Below are 23,041 nucleotides of genomic sequence, written 5' to 3' on the forward strand. Positions count from 1 at the left end.
TTTAATGGGTTCAAGTTGGACTTTCACTTCCCAGTCCATATCCATGTGCTTCTAAAAATACAAATTCTGCCCTTGAAAAAGGGTTAAAAAACCCCAACGAACCAACTATAAAACAAAGAAGCAACAAACTCCACACCTATTTTACATAAGATGTTTAGCAAAATTCCTTCTTATGCTTAAGTATTGGGTAAACATGCATGCATGGACATGTTATGTTGTAAACAATTCCTGCCACGTGTTTTGAAGTGACAGATTGGTGGCAACACTGGGGAGAGAGGGATTCATTGTGACCAGAAATATAAAATACTTCCTTGTCCTTTTTCCTTATTTATAGTGCTTCTCAAAGAAATGCTGCATTGAATAAATTTTAATATCAGAAGAGTCTCTGGCAGGAGAGAAATCATTTGCAGCCAGGACTAAGGCAATATCTCTATATAGTGTTTATATATAAATAGATATATATATTTAGTATATAAATATTTCTAGCCCAGTGTGTTCAGCACTTTGTTAAAGTCTTCTAAGATTTAAGAGCTGGGGAACAGGAGGGGAAATAATTACTCTTGTTACAGCACAGAAAGGAGCTAGCCTTACAGAACTGCACAACTCTTCACAATTTGATTTTTTTTTTTTTAACCTCCAGCTCCAAAATCTTACTTAAATATTTATTTAGACTCATACAAAGTCATGCAACTGCTTATCCACTAGGAGAGCCACTGAAGGTAACTTTGTTCAACTCCTGTCCTCAATGAGGAACAGGTTTTGCTTGGGCTTTTTGTTTTTCTTGAAGAAAAAAGTATAAACTGTTTTTTTTTTTTATTTCTTGTACATGTGGCTCTGGTGGTAGCTAATATTCTTTTGAGTTTTTATTTTCAGTTGTAGCACCATAGACCTTGGAATCAAATACTGGATCTTAACTGTTGCTGGAGAAGAGGAGAGGTAGAAAGACCTTAAGTCCAAATTCTTCATTGTTTCTTGAACAGACATAGGGTTTGCTTTGAGGAATTTCTGCTTAGTGCTGCATGTCAGGGGTCTTGAATATTGCCTTGCTTTTGGGAAGGTTTGAAGAGAAGGTTAGGATGGGGTTTTTTTTTTTTTTAGTTCATTTTGGTTTACCCAGTGATTCAACATTTTGTTTTCTGTTGTTGCCTCCTGCAGCAGTCAAGCTTGAATGACATTTGGGTTTTCTGAAATGAGATAAATATGTAATGCATGTTGTTTCTGTGGAAATACTGAAAAACCCCAAGTTCCTCTTGGCCTTTTCTTCCCTGACTTGTCTGTGTTGCTGGGTGAGAGATGAAGAATTGCTGCAGTAGTGCCAGACCAGAAGTGTCAAATAGATATTTCTGCTCTGTAATTGAGAGATGCATGATGTGAAGTGATGGGAATACTGTAATTCAGTGTTTTCAAACTGATTTTGGAGCAGCCATTGAATCTTCATAGTTGAAGATCAGCAATGTCAACATTTTAGAAGCTGCCAGCAGCATTCAGAGGACTTCTAACACCAGCAGTATGTTTGAGAACACCAAGGAAGGTTCAGGACTGAGGGAGAGGTAATGCTATGAGATGCACTGGCTCTCACAGGAAGTTAGAAGCTTTTCAGCCTCTGCTGTATCCCACACAAAACAGTTTGCTTGCCACTCAAGTGCAGAGGAACTGAAGGAAAGCAGGAATTTCACTCAGTTAAAAATAGGATCCTTTAAGCTGGCTTTTAGTTCTATGGTGAAGCTCATTCATTTTGTCATGAAAAATCATTCTGTGATACTTCTTTTTTTAAAGGCATTCTATTTGGCATGCACAGCTTCTCCAGGAAAAACTAGAATCTGCTTGCACAATGTCATATTGATTTTTATTTATTTACTTGTGACTAAGAGTCCCATTAGAATCCTGAAGGGGGAATAGTTGCTGAGATGTGTGTTCTGGTGCTGGCTTGTAGAGATCATGTTGGCTTTAAAATCATCAATGATCTTGATCAGACCTCATTGTCCCAGTCTGCAAAGGAGCCAGAATCAGTAGAGGAGGCCCTAAATCAATCCATTAAACAATATGAAGATTTTTACCAAATCCAAATATGAACCTCTCTGGATCTCTGAGGGATTCTTTCCTTATTTTGTAGTTTAATGCCTTTTAGACCTGTGGGGGGCAAGAGGCAGCTTCTCAGTCATTGCTGTGCTCACTCCACTGGATGTTCTGTGTTATAGAGGAGTCTTTTCCCACTTTGGGCTGCAGACTGGGTGCTTTCTGAGGAGCTGGTGTAGTGAGTAAGAAGTGCAGAGACTCATAGTAAGTAGCATTAAAAAATAAATAATTAAAGTGCCATAAACACAAAAGGTTTGGGAGGTAAACAGTACTGCACACACAGACCTCCACTCTCTCCTTTTTTTTTTTTTTTTTAATTTTTTTCTGCTTGCATTTTGAATCCTTGATCCAGACCAGTGCTAGCAGAGAGTAGAAACTTTTAGGAAGGAAGGTTAGCTCAATAAATGCCTTTCAATAAATGTTGCTTTGAGACAAATTCCTTTGGAAACTGAAAGGCCCAGGTAAAGCCCCAGCATGATTTGCATGCTATCAGACCTTGCCCTCCTAGGTGCAATAAACAGAGCTCCTTGGATGAAATATAACAGCAAAAAAACCTACCCTGCAAACCAGTAAAGGCACAGGCAAAGTGCATGAAAAGGTCTGGGTTGCTGAGGAGGGATTCAGGGGATGAGGAGTCAAGATTTGTTAGCTGAGCTCCATGTACTCAGGGCTAAGAGATCTGAGTTGTTCCCAAGTGTGGAGTGTAGAACATCTCATCTCTGTCTGGCATTGTGAAAAACACTGGAATGTTATCAGGATCCTGCAAGCATCAGCTAACACAAGATTTTAATGATAAGCTGAAGGGCTCAGTAATGACTAATGGTCAGAAAATAGCCTTTATGATAAAACTTGGGCTAAATATAATTGGAAAAAAAAAAAAAAGAGAGGATGGAGGGGTAGCAATTATAGGCTGACAGAAATAGATTTGTCCATTTGATTTTTGATGGAGCAAGTGAAGAACAGGATCCAATGACTGGAAGAGCCACATGAATTCATACTGAAGTAATGCTGTTTTTAAACTGGAGCACTTCTCAAGGACCATTCTCAGTTTCTAGAACTTCTGAGCTGAGATTGCTGTCCCCCTCCCAGCTGCATTAGTGCAAGCTGAGCCCTGGCTCAGAGAAATCTAACAAGCAAGTCCATTTTTTCAGCAGAAGGGAGAACCTAGCATGACAGTGCCATCTGCCAAGAAACCATTCTACCTCTGTTTCTGCCCTTTGAGCTGTTCTCCAGAAGAACAAGTTGATCCTGAGTCTGTTTGTCATGTTAGTTTCTCCAGACCATCTCAGATTTCTGGGGTGATGATGCTGTGAAGCTCCTTGACAGACCTCACTTCAGTTCTTTTCTGTTGTGTATTTTCCTAGGAGGAAGAGCAGTGACAAGCTGACCAGTACTAACCAGTTTGTCAACTGACTGCTGTTTACACAGAAAATTATTTTAGTGGAGTCCTATTTTGGTAAATTGTCTGCAAGAGTGACTTCACTGGCTGCTTGTCTTTCATGTGGAGGCTTTTGTGAGTCCCAGGTATGCAGGTGCTGTTCAGAAGCAGGCAGGAATTAAACCCAAGGGGCCTGTCAGCTTTTGTCTGGAGGGAGGACATTCTTCTTTGCTCCAGCAGTGTTGATGAAGCTTCAGGATTTTTGATTCTGATAAACTACATGTGATTTTTCAGGTCCAACTTTTAAATGACATGTTTGAAGCTTTTTTTCTTGGTGTATTTGTTTTGGTCTCACTCACCTCTCCCCTTATCTCTGGCTTGCACATGTGCTTATCCTGAAGATGTGTTACCACCTGAGTTGGAATACATTTCCTTTTGCATTCACCAGTAACCTTTTTTTACTACCCTTTAGAGCTAGTGTTCCAGCAATTTGGTTTATTACTCCTTCAAAATATACATCAGGTCCTGCTCTTGGTTAGCAGCAGCTTTTCTGGGAGCAGTAATATCATTCCTGAAGTCTGGAGTACAGCTTTTCCTTAGGAATGCTTCTGGTAGGTTGCAGTAACAACTGTGGATTGGGAAGGGGTTAATTAACAGTCCTGAGATCATCAGGGGCTTGCTACAATTCTGCAGCCTTTTTACAGGGTATTTTCCTCATATTATTTTCCTCAATATGCCAGGTTATTACACTTAGGAGAAACTCTGAGTGCAACCTTACAGGCTTAGAGCAGGAGCTTGTAGTAGGTAAGTCAGTTGTAAAGTTACAAAGCCCTTAAATAGTGGGTGGTCTCATCAGCTTCTTCAGGAAGGCAACTTTGGGCACAGCTGAATGGCTGCTGAGTGCTTCTCTTTGCCTCCAGCTCTGTCCTGCAGAGTTTTTCATCACTCAGGTGGGATTTGGGTCTCTGCTGGTGAATCCCAGGCTGTGCCTTCCCAGGATCAAATAACTCACTGCTCACCTGCAGCTGTAGCATGAGTTTCAACCTGGAAAAGCCATGATAAGCTGCATTAGATTCAGTTATTAATTCTAATTTTGATTAACCAATTGAGTTAACATTCTCTAAGGATGCAGATATATCCTGGAAACTTGCTTTTTAGTGTGGGACAGACAGCCTGTACTGCCTTATTACAGTTCTTATCTAGTTGTTCCAGGTGTTGCAGCTGCATTAGGTACACTTCTGTATATTTCCTTTTATTTAGTGGGAAGCTATCATTGTGTGGGTGTGGTTTGGTTTGGGTTTTTTCCCTCTTCTGTATGTTTTTCTCATGCTGAGCTCCATTTTGGTGATGAAAAGTTGTACCTCCAAAGCAGTGGGGAACTATCCCTTTCCCACTAACCTTCTTTCCTGCCCCCTTTTTTTTTTTTTTTCCTTTGGTAACTCCTTCCTCTGAGCAGGTAAACTCTCTTGCTCAGAACTGGGAAGTTGATTTTTAAGAATGCATGTTCCTTTTGTTAAAAATAATTAATTATGCTTCTGAAAGTCAAACTTTTAATTCCTGTCTTATGAACTTCTTAGAGCTGTTCAGAGTCTTTTAGCCATTCCTTGTATCCTGTGTTATTGCAGTCCTTGATGCTCCAGGTTTTCAAGTTTTCTCTGGGCTTGTGAATGGTTAAGTCACAATAAAAATGCAATTGTTTTCAACTTGCTACTCTCATTCACTGCAGAGTTCAAATTATAGAATAAAATCACTATGGACAGATTCTGTTTCTGTTTTCACTTTGTGCTGTAAGTAACAGAAGCAGCAGCAAACTGATTTATGTATACTGGAAAATTGCTTTTTATTTTCTGATAACTCTCAATGAAAGCCACAGAAAAAATGACCCCAAAAATAAAATAAAGTGCTCTTAGAATACTAAAGGGTTTGTGTTTTGAATTTAAAAATAATTTTTTTGTAACTCAGCTTTGCTTACTAGGTCTCTTTAATTTGAATTTGTTTATAAAGCAGTTTCACAAGGCACAGAGCTGGTACTGTTTTCACACAGTAATAGAAATGTGTTTATATCAGAAATGTGTAAATTAATTTGGATATCTGGGAGACACAAGGAACGTGGTGGAGGTTTGGGTGAGTGAGAGCTCATGTTGAACTTCCCCACTTTATCAGCAAGGGATCATTCAAAAGAGAGCCTGGTGTTATCCAGAACTGTTTATTCTGAAAAATTCAGAATAAATTATTGGAATTCTTTCAGCAGTTGTACTTTGTTTAGGTGAAGGATCACCTGGAGGGTCACTCCAGCTCTAGGGTGGTAGTTTGCAGATTTCAGGTTTCCCAATATGCCTCCTTTAAAAATGTCTGTGGGGTTTTGGCTCATGTTCCCCAGGAGTATGTGTTTAAAAAATCCTTCAGGGAAAGCTGATAAATGTTGGGCAAATTAATATGCTTGCTTTTAGTTTGTGATGCTTTTGGTTCTGATCTTTTATGCACAGCTTATTTCAATATATGACACATGTTTATTCACTGCTTCTGTATCCCATTTCTTCAATGTGAAGATGAAGAGACTGTTTTACTATGAAATAATACAGAAATGGTCCCATTATCTCTCTTCCCTGTTGGATTACTACTTTTCTAATTAAATCCTGGGTGTACAAGTAGTGTTTAAAGTGTGTGAATGTCAAAATAAATGTGCAAGAACTTGTGGGGTGACTTGGTGTAGATTCAGAACATAATGTGCATTCATCTTGATTCTTTTCAGACTATGAGAAGACAAAGAAATGAAGTTGTTGTGGAGTTGAGAAAGGTGAGATGGGTTTGCATTAGTCTGACCAAATGGGATTTGGTTATGTTGGTATTTCAGGAAAATTTAAGAGTTTTGTTAAAGGCTTAAAAAAATACTAATTACTGGTTTGTGTCCTTTCTGAAGGTCCAAGAATACCATTTATGTTTACTAATTCTGTGAAGGTACTTTGGCTTAGAAGAAAGTCCCTTAATTTTTGTCCTGAAAAGCAGAATTTTATTTGTGATCTGTTGAAGGGAACAATTCTTGCATCTTGAGCTAGATTTTTAATTTTAAAAACTCATAAAAAGTGGATGTGTTTCCTGCTAATTGATAGGCAGAAAGCTATTTTTTTCCCCCAAACAATAGTTCAACATTTATGTAATGGTGGAAGAGTATATATGAATATAACACATTTTGGAATTGTTGGAAAACCAGCACTTGAAAAATAATAACTTGAATTATTTTGAGATGAACTTGAATTCTGAGATGAATGGAAAGCTAGGCTCTGGGAATTGCCTACTTATAAATAATGACAAATTGATTTTAATCTCAGTGTTGATGGATGTGTGCACATGGAACTTCCAGGAAAAGTAGATAAAGTTGGATGCAGTATTTTTCTAGGAGGAAGTGATTTCCAAAATGAGCTTCTCTACACACTTTCTGAATGTTGGAAATGTTGGAAAAGTATCAATGAAAGCAGGTTTATAATGCTTGTTTAAAACAGAAGCTTCTGTTCCTTTCTTAACACCCACACACCCTAAATCATGGTTTTTAAATGATTAACCTCTTTTTCCTTTTTAGAACAAAAGAGATGAGCATCTTCTAAAGAGGAGAAATGTTCCCCATGAAGATATCTGTGAAGATTCTGATGTAGATGGTGACTTTAGAGTGGTAAGAATTAAATTAACTCTCAAGCATGTCTTCTTTTTCTGTACTTGAGACATTTCTAACTTCTAATTTCTCACTTTGTTTTTTCTAGCAAAACACTTCATTGGAGGCAATAGTACAGGTAAAAAATATTCAGTTTTTTTGAACATTCTTTGTGTTATGGTGACAAATATGTGAAGAGTCTAAATTCTCTTTTATTTTAGAATGCTTCAAGTGACAACCAGGGTATACAGCTAAGTGCTGTGCAAGCTGCAAGGTAAGAACACTTCTCTCAAATGCACTATTTTTATTCTTACTTTGTCATGCTCTTAAATTCAGAAAATGTGGTCTAGTTTGACTAGAAAAAATGTCACACACTGATTTTAAAGAAGAAAACTAACTAAATGAACTTTACTAAAAGAGATGAAAATACCAAGGAGTTAATTGGAATTAAAGACCAGGATTTATCTTGGTGCAGTGTTTGATGCTTCTCACAAGCAGAGTAACATAGATAATTAGTAGGAATATGAAGTCTTTAGCTTTAAATACAGAAAGAACTGGCCTAATCTTTTTTCTAGTTTTGTCATGACTTAGACCACTAAGCCCATTTCTCACTTTGCATACACCTACACAGAATTCCTTTTATTCTGTGAGTGGTTCTCAAGTACTTCTTGGAGTTTTCCTTACCTAAATTTAGCATTTACCTGCTGTTTTGTGAACACTGCACGTGACCCTCATTGTTATGATTTTGTTTTTTGAGGTGTTTTGTGTAACAGCTCTACCTTTTCTTTATCTCCTCTTGCCCTGTTGCCCCCTTTAACACACCAATGATTTCAGGAGAAAGCTGGAGTGGAAAGTTTGTTCTCTAGTTACTGTCAGGCCTTTCATGTGTTTGTCTGACAAACATGTGTTAGGCTGACTATATTTTTCTTCCCATTCTTAGTAAAAATTTGGTGCAGCAGCTCAAGTTATCCCCTCCAAGAACCTTCCTTTCTTCCCCTTAATTCCTTCACTGCAGAAAGGTGAAGCTAAGGGGATTAAAAATTAATTTCTACACTCCTATTCTTTGCAGTAATACTTTTGTGACACCTTGCTCTCTGACAACATATCCTTAGTGAAAAAAGAAACACTGTCAAAGCAGCCAGGATCTGGTTTATCTCCCTTGTTGGGTGGAGGAGGAAGAAGCTACACGAGGGTGTAACATAATAACTTGGGTCATCTCTATTGTGCTGACTGGTAATAAACTCCACAATAGCCAGAGAAAAAGTGGCAATGAAAGCAGTGGCTTCAGTTTTGTAAGACTTCAGTAATTTTTGTTTTGTAAAGAAGTTAATTTCACTTCATAGAATCATAGAATGGGCTGGGTTGGAAAGGATCTCAGAGCTCATCAAGTCCAACCCTTGCTCCACTCCCCCCGTGGTTCCCAGCCCATGGCACTGAGTGCCACATCCAGGCTCTTTTGAAATAGCTCCAGGGATGGAGAATCCACCCCTTCCCTGGGCAGCCCATTCCAATGCCTGATCACCCTCTCCAGAAAGAAATTCTTCCTCATGTCCAACCTAAACCTCCCCTGGCACAACTTGAGCCCTCTTGTGCCCTCTTGTCTTGCTGAGAGTTGCCTGGGAAAAGAGCCCAACCCCCCCCTGGCTCCAACCTCCTTTCAGGGAGTTGGAGAGAGTGATGAGGTCTCCCCTGAGCCTCCTCTTCTCCAGCCTCAACACCCCCAGCTCCCTCAGCCTCTCCTCAGAGGATCTGTGCTCCAGTCCCTTCCCCAGCCCAGTTGCCTCCTTTGGACCTGCTCCAGCACCTCAATCTCCTTCCTGAGCTGAGGGGCCCAGAACTGGACACAGGACTCAAGCTGTGGCCTCCCCAGGGCTGAGCACAGGGGCAGAATCCCTTCCCTGGACCTGCTGGCCACGCTCTTCCTGAGCCAGCCCAGGATGCCATTGGCCTTCTTGGCCACCTGGGCACACTGCTGCCTCCTCTTCAGCTTCCTGGCAATCCAGACTCCCAGCTCCCTTTCTGCCTGGCTGCTCTCCAACCACTCTGTCCCTGCAGGCTGGAGCCTGTAGCACTGCATGGGGTTTCCCCACTTGCAGTGAGGAAAACCAAGTTTTGGGAGTGTGAGGGAGACACTGGGGAATCACTTCCCAGTCCAGAAGTTTGTGCAGCCCTGGGACAGCCAGTGCTGGATTTCTGGGCAGAGATGTTTCCAAACCTCAACTACACCTCCTTTAGTGCCAGGAGTAACCCTGCTTGGAGCAAAAACCCTCCAGAGATCCTTTCCAGTCACAGTTTCTCATTCATCTGTTGAGTTTGGTGTTTTTTCTTCTTCCTAAACAGGAAGCTGCTTTCCAGTGATCGCAATCCACCAATTGACGACCTAATAAAATCAGGAATATTACCTATTTTAGTGCACTGTCTTGAAAGACATGACAAGTGAGTATTCCTAAAACTCAACAAGGTTTTAATCGTTGCAAAAATTTGCAACATCAATATTTAGCTACCATAAAATATTTAGCTACCATCCTAAATCTGGTTTGAAAACTAACGTGATGATAATATTTTTTTTTTTTTTTTTTTTCTCTTACTTTGCAGTCCTTCTTTACAGTTTGAAGCTGCCTGGGCTTTGACAAACATTGCCTCTGGAACCTCTGAACAAACACAGGCTGTAGTTCAATCTAGTAAGTCCAGTAGTATTTGATCCTTGATAAAACACACACTGTAGCTTCCACAAAAAAAGGTCATCTGAGTGATACTGTAAAGAGCATCCACATTCCCTGTCTCAAGCATGTTCACCAGTCCTTTCATGTGACAGCCAGGATGGTTGGAATTGAGTTGTCAATCCTTTAAAGGATCTGCCCATGAATTCCTCTGGCAGATGTTCTATCTCTTCTCTGGCAAGCAGCATCAGTTGAAGTGCACACCTGCTTTTGTTCTTCATTTTCTCAAATTTTAAATTCAGTTGGGTTTCTTAGTGGTGAGTATTCTCTTCTGGAAACTCACACTATTTTAGCAGAGTTGATGTCTGCTGGTTTCAAGTTTTCAAACATTAAAAAAAAACCAAACCAGCAGCAGAAAACTTGAAATTAAAAAAAATGGAAAAAACCCCAACAAACCCAAAACCTTAAAATGGAGGAATATCCTGTCTTATTGTGAAGAGAGAGGGAAAGATGTGGACCAAGTTCCAAAGGGTCACTGACATCAAACTGTCCTCCAAAATCAAGTTGAAGAGGCTGTCTTCAAGTTGAAGAAAAAGGTGTCCATGTTTTGAGGAATGAAGTATGGAGAGGAATTGTTGCCAAGAAAGCCAACTTCCTTCTGCACTCCTAAGCATACCCTGGGTTGAAGTATTACTTCTCTTGGTAAAACAGAACTTGGGAGCTCTTTTTGCAAGCAAGCACCTTAGTTCTGAGGATTTAAAAAAAGGATCAGTTACCTAAGTGCATGTAGAATGTGCCTGAAACAATAACTTAGTTTAGTTCTAAATCTTGGGCACATTTTCCTGTCTGACCCCAGCATAGGGTAGAAAAGTTGTGTGGGGTTTTGTGTTGTCTTTTGGATTTTTTTTTTTTTTATTGCTCTGTCTGCTGTTAAGTTGGTCAGTTTGAATGGGTGAAGTTGGTTTGAAATGGTTGCTGCTTCTCAGACTTGTGACAAAGAGAAATTAATTGTCAGATTATATTAAGAGTTGCTTTTAAAATATTCTGAACTGCAGGCTCTATAAGAGAGTGCAATAAAGTGAATTCTCTGTTTTATTTCAGTATTATTTGGGAGTCAGCAAAGTTCTGACCATTCCTTAACCAGGGGAAAAATTTCTCATGGAGTACTGAAATTTTATTTAATTATGTCAGCTGTTTTCTTCTGAGAGTTCTTTCTTAATCATTGCTCTCTGTGTCTTTCAGATGCTGTGCCACTTTTTCTGAGACTGCTGCATTCACCTCATCAAAATGTTTGTGAGCAAGCTGTGTGGGCTTTAGGAAATATCATAGGTTTGTGTTATTCCTGCCACTGGGAACTTTATGAGGGGACCTTGAGGAATTGTTGGGGCTGGCAGCTATCCTCAGTGCTTTGGTGCTGTCTCCATCCCTTTGCCCTTGCTCAGCACTGCCCCGGCCTGGAAATGTTATAAATATTAGCAGAATAATAGAATAATAGAATAATACAATAAAATATATAATAATTATAATGTATATAATAATAAACAATAATATATATACTATATGACATATAATAAATACTATATACAATAACAATATGTAATATATGATAATAAATAATAGAATAATAGAATAATTTTCTTATATTGAGCATTTAGCTGGTTTTAATGTGTAGTTCTGATGAAAGCAATAACAATATGTAATATATGATAATGATAGAAAAATAGAATAATTTTCTTCTATTGAGCATTTAGCTGGTTTTAATGTGTAGTTCTGATGAAAGCAATAACAATATGTAATATATGATAATAATAATGATAGAATAATAGAATAATTTTCTTCTATTGAGCATTTAGCTGGTTTTAATGTGTAGTTCTGATGAAAGCAACAGAGTAGGGCCTACTAAAGCTTTGTCTCTTATGAGAGATGTATCTATAAAGATATAATTCTATATTTCTGTACTTCTCTCCATACTCATGAGTTTCATATGCATTTAAATAACTGAAGTTTTAATTAATCAGAAGTTCAGCTTCCTATGAATGGTGTGGGGTGATCTTGGTGTTTACAATTTTTTTTCCTTTTCAACAGGTGATGGACCCCAGTGTAGAGATTATGTTATTAGTCTTGGAGTAGTGAAACCACTGCTGTCCTTCATCAGCCCATCTATTCCCATAACTTTCCTAAGAAATGTTACCTGGGTCATGGTCAACTTGTGTCGTCACAAAGATCCTCCTCCACCTATGGAAACCATCCAGGAGGTGACTGAATTATTTGCTCTCCAGGGAAACTGGGCTGAACTGAGTAAATCTTAAAAATAACTTTAAAATACCTTACAATAACTTAAAAAAAAACCCAAACCTTAAAAATAACTCTGCTGCTTCTTTTCCTCCTCAGATCCTTCCAGCACTCTGTGTTTTAATTCACCACACAGATGTAAATGTAAGTAACACCACTGAGAGTCACTTTTATGTTGCTAGAAAGGTTTTTTAGTATAAAGCTTGTCATAATTAACTTTTTTCTTTAAAAAATCAACAACCCACTGTTGTGTTCTGTGATGTTCTCCTTCATTGTTAAACCCTGATATATTTTATTGCTGTTTTTTTTTTTTTTAAGTATCACTTGATTTTTGCCTGGTATTTTTCTGTATCTTTGCTAAGCTTTCCCTACATTTAAAAATGCAGTTTCAGTTGTATTTCTGTGAACATGTATTTACAGACAAATGCAGGATGTTTTTTTTTGGCTTTAGGTTTGAAATTGTAGTGAAAATCAGTGCAAGTGAAAGAAAAATTAGTGTCTGTTGCATATGTAGAATGTTAGGTGGAACTTCTGAGGTAAAAACGTTTTAATAGTGAAGTAAATGAGTGAGATTTTACTGAAATGAAGAAATAAGTCAGCTTTTTGCCTAATGTGAGGCAAATTCTTTGCTTCCTAGTTAAGTTGTCCTAATCCATGGCAACAGTGCTTTACCAAAATGTTTTAAAATATATGAAATGAAGTTTGCATAGAAACCAGGCTACTTATTCTTGAGTGTGAGTAAAATTAATCTTACCTGATTTTCTTGAAATGGCTATTTTTGTGAGTCAGTCAAGAATTGTCAAGTCTTTGTAAGCTGCCACTTTAAGTAGCAGTAAATCTGAACTTTTTAAATAGGCAGAGGAAATTGAGCCTAAGTGTTTCTGGACCAGTTAAAAATAAATATTTACTGGAGCTTTACCTTCCTTTCAGGGTGAGTCTTTCATGAGAAGAGCAGACAGAATTTTTTATTATACAATGTTTTTATTATAACCTTCTGAATCTAAGCTGGAGTTAGCAGTTTAGGTGTCTTTTTAAAAATCTGTGTCTTCTTTGGAGCTAGAACAGGCTCCACAACAGTTGTATTTCAGACTTCTGTGGAGTGGAATATATGAAGTTTGTAGAACAAAGTGAGGTTTTGTGCTGTGTTATGTCAATTATGGCTTCAGAGCAATTTTTTTTTCCTGTTTTAATTAGTATTAACTTTTTCAAGACTTGTGATAGTGCTGTACTAACCAGAAATAAATGTTTTTACTCTCAGATATTGGTAGACACAGTCTGGGCACTCTCATATCTAACGGATGCTGGCAATGAACAGATCCAGATGGTGATAGACTCTGGAATAGTCCCTCATTTGGTTCCTCTTCTCAGTCATCAAGAAGTTAAAGTGCAAGTAAGTTTCATAGAATCATAGAATCATAGAATCCTAGAATCCTAGGGGTTGGAAGGGACCTCGAAAGATCATCTAGTCCAACCCCCCCTGCCAGAGCAGGGCCCCCTAGAGTCCATCCCCTAGGAACGTGTCCAGGTGGGTTTTGAATGTCTCCAGTGAAGGAGACTCCACAACCCCCCTGGGCAGCCTGTTCCAGGGCTCCGTCACCCTTACAGTAAAAAAATTTTTTCTGATATTCAACTTGAACCTCCTATGCTCCAATTTACACCCATTACCCCTTGTCCTATCACTGGTCACCACTGAGAAAAGCCTAACTCCATCTCCCTGACACTCACCCCTTACATATTTGAAAACATTGATGAGGTCACCCCTCAGTCTCCTTTTCTCCAAACTAAAGAGACCCAGCTCCCTCAGCCTTTCCTCATAAGGGAGATGTTCCACTCCCTTAATCATCTCAGTAGCTCTGCGCTGGACTCTTTCAAGCACTTCCCTGTCCTTCTTGAACTGAGGGGCCCAGAACTGGACACAATACTCCAGGTGTGGCCTCACCAATGCAGAATAGAGGGGGAGGAGAACCTCTCTTGACCTACTAACCACCCCCTTTCTAATGCACCCCAGGATGCCATTGGCCTTCTTGGCCACAAGGGCACATTGCTGGCTCATGGGCATCTTCTTGTCTACCAGGACCCCCAGGTCTCTTTCACCTCCACTGCTCTCCAGCAGCTCAGCCCCCAACCTATACTGGGACATCGTGTTGTTCTTCCCCAAATGCAAAACTCTCCACTTCCCCTTGTTGAATTTCATCCTGTTTCTCCCTGCCCAACTCTCCAGCCTCTCTAAGTCTCTCTGAATGGCAGCACAGCCTTCTGGTGTGTCAGCCACTCCTCCCAGTTTGGATAACTTAAAAATGTTGCTCAAAATCTTAATACTACAGAAAGCAGCTGGTATGCTTGTACAGTTCATGAAATTTAAAGAATTCTTCTGCGTGGTGTAGTAATTCCATAAAACCTTTTGCTTTTTTAGCTTAGTGTTTGAAAGTATGTGCTCAACTAGCAAAATCTTAGGTTCAAAAGAGCTGTTTTTAAAGAAAATGCTTTGTTTCAGACTGCTGCACTGAGAGCTGTAGGAAACATTGTCACTGGTACTGATGAGCAGACACAGGTAGTTCTGAATTGTGAAGCTCTTTCACATTTTCCAGCACTTCTGACACATCCCAAAGAAAAAATTAATAAGGTAAGTAACTGCAGAGATTGCACCCAAATGGTATTTTTTTATATATATTTAACTTAGTTGTTTTGTATTCCAAATAGTGGTGTGGTAGAGGTTTGAGTAAGGGGCTATTTATACCAGTTTATGGCAAGAGCAGACAGGATGCTGAAATCTGCAGAAAAATCTCTAAGGAGCTTCAAATTTGTACTTAAATGTTATTTCCTGATTCTTCTAATTGAATTTTTATGAAATTAAAGCCAAATCTCCCATTTCTGGCTGTTGACTTGAAAGTTGGAGTTCCTGATACACGAAACACCCCTTTCATTAAACTGACTCTCTTGGAAATGATGAAATAGAGATAATTGGATGTCATTTTGAATGGAGTGTGTGTGATAAATGGAATTTAAACCAAGACAGCCTTGGGGTGGGGGTGGGGGATGTGTGTGTGTGTGCAACATGAATGGAAAAGGCTTGAAATGGGGGCCCTGATTTTCAGTGCTGACCTCCGGAGTGCATCTGAGGCGTGTTGGGAAGTTTTGGGGTGCCACATTCCAACACTGCCAGTGATTAAAGCCCAAGCAAACCCACCAGAACAAGCCTAAGCATCCTAAATCTCTGACAGGTTCACTCGTGACAGTGATCCTGTAATCTGATCTGAGAGACTCAGCTGAATGAAGTTTGGGGATTTCTTAATGCAGTGTTGAGAAAGAGTTGTCTAAAAAGTTGTTGTGTGAAAAGGTGGGGGGAGAAGAGAATTAAGGAGTAGAAAGTTACTAGGAAGGGAAATTTTTTCACCTTTAAGTTTACAAAAAGATGATACTCTTGGATATGATTTGAAATTTCATGTGAAACTGTTCATTCTTTCTTGACTAAGTATAGATTCCCACTTAAAAGGGGGTAGAGGGCTCTTGATTCTTGTTTAACCCAAGAATCCAGATAGCCTTCAAAATTTTAATTGTTGAGCAGGTAGTCTTTTACTTCAAAATTTAATCATTGAGAACAGGGTGAAGATCTCTTTTTGTACACTTTGCTGGGCACTTGGTGATTGCTGGAAAGAGAATCCTGAGCTTCTGTACAGGATAATTCATAAAGAGTCACATAACTTCACAGTGTATGAGTTGCAGAGCTGAAATGTGAAAGTGTAAAATGGAATGGAGGCAAAATAGGATGCAGGAGACTTCTTCAATTAATTATTTCCCACCTTGTTTTATTTTGCAGGAAGCAGTGTGGTTCCTATCTAACATCACTGCAGGAAATCAGCAGCAAGTTCAGGCAGTAATAGATGCAAACCTTGTTCCAATGATAATACATCTTCTAGATAAGGTGAGATACCAAGAAGCATTTAACAGTTTTATTCCTTAACTGGGAAAAGTGGCATGAAATTTCTTGTTTTATATTGTAGTGTAAACAAGGCAAACTATACCCTTGAGCAATTATTTTATGTTGCAAGATAAAATACTTCACAATTCTGTAAAGTGCTGTGAGATAATGAGTAGAGAATGCATTGGGGAAAGGCAGCAGATGAAGGGATCTCATTTAAATGCCTTTTTTCACTTGTGGGATGGGAAGAGGTCTGGCTGGGAACAGCATTTAATTCCCTGCATTTTGTCATAACTTAAAGGCTTTCCCTCCTGCATTATCCAGAAACATAAGGAAGTGCTCAACAATGGCATTTATTAACCTTTTTGTGATACTGCAATTATCTAATTGGAGAATAACCCAGTCAGTGGTGCTAAATTATGGACTGGGATTGTCCCATCTATTTTTTTATAAGCAAGTAAAACTGGATGACCAAAAAATGAGGTGTTGGTCTTTTGTGTGTTCAGAATTTTTGCCATAGCAAAACACCCACCTTGTCTGCATGTATGGATTTACACTTCTTTTCAAAAGAGATGAAGCTTTTTGAGGTGAATGTTTTAATAACCTCTTTTATTAAATAGTGAAGTCAAGTGGTTGCTCAGGCACTTCTGAATGCTGAGCAATACATCTTGCTTTTTCACAAAGTCTGTCATTGCATGTTGGCAACCAGGGGCTGAATGGTAGTGGTCATCCCTTTGCACTTCAGATTTCTGTGTTTCTTTCCAGTTTTTGGGCCATAGTCTCCTTTAAAACATTATTTCCAAACCACGTTCTGTTCCCAAGGACCTGCCCTGTGAGAAAGAAGGGTAATTAAATGTGTCTTTCTAAATGGGGACAGCACAACATTTCTTTTTCAAATATTTCCTACTTTTGCTTTATTCATTATTTACTTTTCTTTCCTGAAGTGTGGAAGGAAGCCAGAAACACCAACCTTTGTGTTCAGCCATGACAAAGATGCAGTGTCTTGCTTGAGACTGAAGAAATAACATGGCTTTTCCCCTCAGTAACACTCACAGCTGTTCTCAAATAGCTCTTAACTGCCCAATTTATTGATCTCTGAGAAGAGAGGTGGAAACCTTTCTCCTTAAATTTAATAAGCAGACTTGAGTTGCCTAACTTGAGACACACAGTTACAGGCTGTACAGTGCTTTATCAAAGCTGACACTTTCCTGCTTATCTCTCACTGTAATATATGACAGCTGTTGATAAGAAATATGGGAGTGGAGTAATACAGTTTTTATTTACTTTGATGCAAACAAATTTCCTTTCCTCTGGAAAAGCAATTTAAAACCATGGTTGCAGGGAGGGGATGAACACTGAGCAGGCTCTTAACATCCACAGGATGTGTTGGTTATTTTCCCTACTTACTGAAAACTGCTGTGGTGATACCATGCAAAATGGACAGTAACAAATACAAGCTTTTGTTAGAGTACTACATAACACAACCCCTGGAACTGATGATTTATTTATGGTTATATTTTTAGGGTGACTTTGGTACTCAGAAAGAAGCTGCTTGGGCAATAAGCAACTTAACGATCAGCGGAAGAAAAGACCAAGTGAGTCAAACCTGAAGAAAAATTCCATTATTTTGGGTGCATTTGAGGGAGTTCAGATTGCATTTGGCTACTCCTCTGCCAAGCCATTGAATGCCTGGATTCCTCTCCTACTCAGGAACTCTGCCCTTTTCCACAAGGGATTTCAGAGTGAACTTCAGTTGGGCTTTTCTGGAATGACCTGAAATGAAGAGGATCAATGGAGATTTGGATGGAAGTTCTGTCAGGATGACCCAGTAGCTATGAATGACTGTGTTCAGGATTTGATGGGTGTCTTGGTCATTCAACATCTCCTTTCTATTTATTTTTTTTCTCTCTATGGATGAAAGGTTGATAATTATAATGATAATGGCTACCAAGTAGAAATGCACTTGTTTCTTCTAAGCCCTGAATACAAACTTGTGGCAAAGTTGGGGTGATGGTGTCATGCCTCAAAGATGAGGTGGAAAGTCCCTGTCTAATACTGAGAAATTCAGAGTATCTGCTATTTTTGTTTTCCAGACTTAAAATACATTAATAACATAATAAATTTTACCTTTTTACTCTTTAAACCAAGAATTTCTGAAAGAGTATTCTTACCTCGTTGAGTAACTTGGAGTAGTTTGACTTGGTTGAAGTGGTTTCCTTTGTTTTGTGCTGTCACACTCCTGATAAAACCATTTGCTTTTTCCCTGTAGGTGGCATACTTAATTCAACAAAATGTAATTCCTCCCTTTTGCAATTTGCTGACAGTAAAAGATGCACAAGTTGTGCAGGTGGTTCTGGATGGACTAAGTAATATATTAAAAATGGCTGAAGATGAAGCAGAAACCATAGCCAATCTTATAGAAGAGTGTGGAGGTATGAGGCTTACTATTTTGATACTGTTTTGCTTTGTTTGCTCAGAAATTGCTGTTTTGGCTGGCTACCCCATGTTTGTGCTGTTGGCTTTAGTGTGTGTTGGCACAGAGGTTTTAAACATTTTTTTAAGTGACCATTTCATGCCCTTCAGGTGAATATTATCAGTTTTTCCAAACTGATCAAGCTCATGAGCAAGTAAAATGTGGAAGAGGTGGATAATGGCAATAAAATTTATTAGGTACCAGTTTTATAGCAGTCTGGACAGAGGGTTCATGCCTAAAGGTCTGCTTGTCAGAACTTCCAAAATATTTATATGTGTGTTCTAGTCACATCTGCCAGTAACTTACACTGTACTGGAGCTACTTGGTAAATAATCAAGCTACAGGTCAGTACCTGCTGGCATTTTTGCCACCAGCTGTTTGTGTTTTGTGCTTAAAGCATAAAAGCAGCTTTATATTTGAAGAAATGTTCCAAAATTGAGGAATATACACCAGGATAAAAAGCTGTAAGCATGTCAGAAGAGTTTAACAGCATCTTATTTGTAGTCACTCTATTTCTAGATCTGTTTTTAGTTACTTTTTGTGGTGAGGCCTTAAGGACAGAGATTCTTCTGCATGAATTTAGTATTTCAACACTCTTGCATATCTCATGTATTTATTGCAGGCCTGGAGAAAATTGAACAGCTACAAAACCATGAAAATGAAGACATCTACAAACTGGCTTATGAGATCATTGATCAGTTCTTCTCTTCAGATGATGTAAGTGTGGAAATCTTTGCAGTCTGCTTTGGTAACTGTATTTATAAATGTGTTTCAAGATAAAAGCAGCTCTGAAGCCTGTTCAGTAACTTTTTAAGTGAAGAATGGGCTCATATTTGAACTTATTGCATATGTTACCATTCTTCATGATGAAGTATCCAAAGATCTGGTGCCTAGTTGAAGCCTTTAAGGATTAGAATAGTAGCCTTTGAATAATTATTTTGATTGTCAGCTTGACTTAGCTTGACATTCCACATTTGATAAGCTCCCTGCTGACTTGAGTTCTGAATCTCTGATTCTTCTTTTTAAGAAACAAACAATTTTGAATGTTCTAGTAATTTCAGAGGTAGGACGTGCTCATCAAAGGTGTTATTGTCATTTTAAACTTGTAAATCAAAGGGAGGTTTTATATATGTATGCATTTTAAATCATAAAAGTTAATTGCATATAAAGGAAGTGCAACCATGTCAGTCTGGCTTGAATCAAGAGGGTTTTTTGCTTGGCTGGGAGCAGGTTGCTGTGAAAGTGGTGGAGCTCAGCTGCCTTCATGCCCTGCTGTCAGCATTGAAGTTTATTTTCTGTTTAGTTTCACTTTTATTTAAACAATGAGAGACAGGTCTTGTCTAGCAACTCAAACTCTGCTTGTATAGCAGGGCTTGGAGTTGAATGTAGTCACTGGTAGGCCACCTATTTAAAATAAAACTGCAGTTTTGGCTTAATCCTTACTTGATTTAATTATTATTGGTCTTAACTGTGGCAGTGGATAACCTGGCACCAAGGATAAGTTAGAGAATGCTTTCCAGGAGTGAAAACTTAACAAGAGAGACTTAGAGGTGCCATGCAGCCTACCTGCTAAATACAAACTAAACCATTTTGAACTGAATTACTTTGTCATTAGAGTGCTTTTAGTAAACTAAGGGAGAAGAATGACAAAGAAGCAGATGAGGTGAAAAGATAAGCCACTCCTTAGGATTGTTCAGCTCCTTATCAGCCAGGCTTTTGTTTTCCTAACCCTCCTCATGACCTTCTCATTCTGTTCCAGATTGATGAAGATCCTAGCCTTGTTCCAGAAGCCATACAAGGTGGAACATTTGGTTTCAATTCATCTGCCAATGTACCAGCAGAAGGGTTCCAGTTTTAGAGTGGTATTTTGGAAGTTAGGTACAATGCAGCACTGAATAAAAAAAAAAAAAAAAGGTTTGATCCATCAATCTTGGCTCATGGGATCCGCTGCTGCATTAAATCGGGGAAGAAAATGTGAAGATTTCATTTGGAATCACAGAAAAGCCCAAATGAAGTCAAGATGGCGAGTGGGTGCGAGTGAGAATGAGTGGCAAAATGTAATGAAAAACTTCACACTGAATGCTTATTTAGGTTGTTCAAAGAAAAAAAGGGCTACAGGTCAAAGATCTTCAGTGCCTGAGAAGGAACAATGACTTACTAGAGCAATTGGGGGGAAATGCAGTGCTATCATCATCAAGCCTTGTAAGCATAAGAGAATAGGATGCCCATATAAGTCCAAGGAGAATGAGCCCAGGCCTTGCTCTGAAGCAATGTGTGAGTGGACAACACTGAGTGAATGTCTGGCCTCGATGCTGTGGAGCCAGGCTCCTGTTTCAATAACCCAGGGCTCCTCAGTCCTGCAGCAGGCTCCTCGTCCTGGAGTGGCGTGTGTACGAGAGTATGGTTGTGATGCTGTCTGTGAACGCATGCAAGCTTGAGTCGCCTTCAGGGGGCTGATAATAAACCTAAAAAAATCATCAAAATGAGATCATAAGTGTTAAAATACACTGGACACAAAAAGACCGGTTTAGCAGCAGACTCTGGTTTACTCCTGCAGCCTGTGTTTCTTGTTTTGTTTTGTTTTGGTTTGTTTTTTTTTTTCCCCCCCCCCCCTGTCCCCTCCCCCTCTTTATTTTTCTTTTAGTTATTTTTAAGTTCTTTCCTGTATGGCTTATTAGTTGTTTGTAAAGTCAGAATTTCAGGAAGGCTTCCCTGTGCATTTGCACCAGATGAATGTTTGATGTTATGAAAAGCTTTCCATATCATCAAAACTAATTTGTAGATTTTTGCATGGAAAAAAAAAAAAAAAAAAAACGAAACAAAAAACAAACCATACATTTCCCTTCAAATAGAGACTGTGTTGCAGTACACAAGTTGCCATAATAGTAGAAAGCAGTAAAATGTGGTAATAAAATCTCATCCTTTTCATTTTCAAAGATAACATGAAGACCTTTGCATGTGGTAATCTACAGCATAGTTCATTTTTAGATTTTGTTGAGTCCTGTAACCAAATGTTTCCGTTGTGGTAGGATACCGTGCTGTGTTTCAATGTTACTTGTTTTCAAACTTTGTTTTCTATGAAAATGATATGGAAACTTCTAAAAATGAAATTTGGTGCATATGTACTGCCGAATAAAGACCGAAAAAGAGGTGTGAATAGATGTACAAATCAAGTCATGGTTTGAACACCTTTAATATGCCTAATCCAATTGTTTTAGACTCTTTTTATCTTAGATGTAGGCAGCCATGAACAATCTATTTTGAGCCACTTTAGAGAGAAAACTTTGTGTTTTTAAAACTTGCACAAAAAGGATGCAAGTGTTTTTATAATTGGAGTAATGCCTCAGTTTTGAGGTTCTGCACACTAAATTAAAGGTGACGTTACAAATTTGTACAAAATGAACTCTTTATAAGGTGGCTCATTGTAGGAAATGCTGTGCCTTCCCCTTTGAGCACAAGTGTTGCATGAACAACAGTTTGCTATAATAAAACATACCAGATTAGCCACCATTAGCATCTATATCTACCTTGTGTTTTAAAATCAACTGGTAATTCTGAAACACTGTAGAATGGATAAAGATTATTTTGTGATCATAACTCTCTTTGTTGGACTAGAGTATTTTTGCAGCATTCCTTGTCATCAGAAACATGGTTAAAGTTTAAAACTAGAAGCAGCGGAAACTAGCTTGTGAAATTTATCCAAGTAGAGTGCAGGCTAGGCTGTCTTGGGGAAATAAACATTAAACTTGCAACAGTGTTGTATTCGGTGTCTTTGTGTATTCAGTCCAGGTTTCCTCAAAAGGTGGAGATAATCAGTTGAAGATACATTTCTGTTTCACCTGCCAAATGTCAGGGTTGCCTGTGATCCCTTAGGTAGGTGGATGGTAAATCTCTGGTTTGGTGTAAATATTAAGAAATAATAATTATATTGTTTGCATTCAAAAGCAGGGGTGTTTCCATGCAAAATGTAACCTTAGAGGAGCTAAAAGGTTTAAGCTGGAGGTAAATTGAGATGCTGGAAGCTAAGTTACACTTCTTATTAACTTCACACTAAATATTTTTGTGTAGAAAATTGCTGTGGTGTTGAGTCCCTCTCATGAGGGGGAGGAGAGCAGTTGTTTGTAGCAACTGGTATGTTTCCAGAACAACCAAAAAAATCCCCATATTATGGCAGAGCAGGCATTTACTGGCAGTCACTGCCTCTTTTTGGCACTTCCCTGATGTGAGAATTACCCTAGGCTGGTACTGTGCTACCTGCAGCCTCCACTTCCTCGTGTGGTCAGTGCTGGGGGGTTGCTGGGTTTGGGTTTTTTGATATTTAAGTTGAAAATTCTCTTCACCTGCTTCACATTAGATCCTGAGACTCTTCTGTGAGCTTGCCAAAATCAGGAAAGGTTTCTAGAACATTTCAGCATCCACAGGGTGGCAGTGTTTGGAGTCCTTCAGCAAAACTGAAGCCAGTTTGTCCAATGCCTCTTTTCCCAAAAGCTGCAGTTTGAGGTAATGTGATCAATGACACTGTTGGGGAAAAGGGAATTTTTGGGGAGGAGTCAAACAAGGAATAACTTAGGAATAACTTTGTAGGAATCCTGATCAG

At 38.8% G+C, this 23,041-nt stretch overlaps 1 protein-coding gene, 2 long non-coding RNA genes and 1 other non-coding gene across 4 annotated transcripts in view; 2 read left to right on the plus strand and 2 right to left on the minus strand.

Moving 5' to 3' along the window:
* The window catches only part of KPNA4 (karyopherin subunit alpha 4), a 24,912-nt gene extending 2,716 nt beyond the window's left edge, over positions 1 to 22,196 (plus strand). The window contains exons 2-17 of the mRNA XM_071752771.1: positions 6,207 to 6,251; positions 7,032 to 7,121; positions 7,210 to 7,239; positions 7,322 to 7,374; positions 9,441 to 9,536; positions 9,696 to 9,781; positions 11,003 to 11,089; positions 11,846 to 12,015; positions 12,152 to 12,196; positions 13,311 to 13,442; positions 14,547 to 14,675; positions 15,870 to 15,974; positions 17,495 to 17,566; positions 18,241 to 18,403; positions 19,067 to 19,161; positions 20,204 to 22,196. Coding sequence (XP_071608872.1) covers positions 6,207 to 6,251; positions 7,032 to 7,121; positions 7,210 to 7,239; positions 7,322 to 7,374; positions 9,441 to 9,536; positions 9,696 to 9,781; positions 11,003 to 11,089; positions 11,846 to 12,015; positions 12,152 to 12,196; positions 13,311 to 13,442; positions 14,547 to 14,675; positions 15,870 to 15,974; positions 17,495 to 17,566; positions 18,241 to 18,403; positions 19,067 to 19,161; positions 20,204 to 20,302 — 1,497 coding nt within the window. The 3' untranslated portion in view covers positions 20,303 to 22,196. The remainder of the gene's footprint in view (positions 1 to 6,206; positions 6,252 to 7,031; positions 7,122 to 7,209; positions 7,240 to 7,321; positions 7,375 to 9,440; positions 9,537 to 9,695; positions 9,782 to 11,002; positions 11,090 to 11,845; positions 12,016 to 12,151; positions 12,197 to 13,310; positions 13,443 to 14,546; positions 14,676 to 15,869; positions 15,975 to 17,494; positions 17,567 to 18,240; positions 18,404 to 19,066; positions 19,162 to 20,203) is intronic.
* LOC139800192 (small Cajal body-specific RNA 7) lies at positions 14,991 to 15,309 on the plus strand. The gene has a single exon (XR_011727633.1). It is a non-coding gene; the product is annotated as a small Cajal body-specific RNA 7 (non-coding RNA).
* Positions 16,551 to 17,499, minus strand: LOC139800081 (uncharacterized). The gene is made up of 2 exons (XR_011727576.1): positions 16,942 to 17,499; positions 16,551 to 16,801 (listed from the first exon to the last, which is right to left on the minus strand). It is a non-coding gene; the product is annotated as an uncharacterized lncRNA (long non-coding RNA).
* Positions 21,053 to 22,962, minus strand: LOC139800080 (uncharacterized). Its single transcript, XR_011727575.1, has 2 exons — positions 22,785 to 22,962; positions 21,053 to 22,459 (listed from the first exon to the last, which is right to left on the minus strand). It is a non-coding gene; the product is annotated as an uncharacterized lncRNA (long non-coding RNA).
* Positions 22,963 to 23,041: the final 79 nt, after the last annotated feature.

This window comes from Heliangelus exortis, chromosome 9 (assembly GCF_036169615.1).
Source record: "Heliangelus exortis chromosome 9, bHelExo1.hap1, whole genome shotgun sequence".
NCBI classification, from domain to species: Eukaryota; Metazoa; Chordata; class Aves; order Apodiformes; family Trochilidae; genus Heliangelus; species Heliangelus exortis.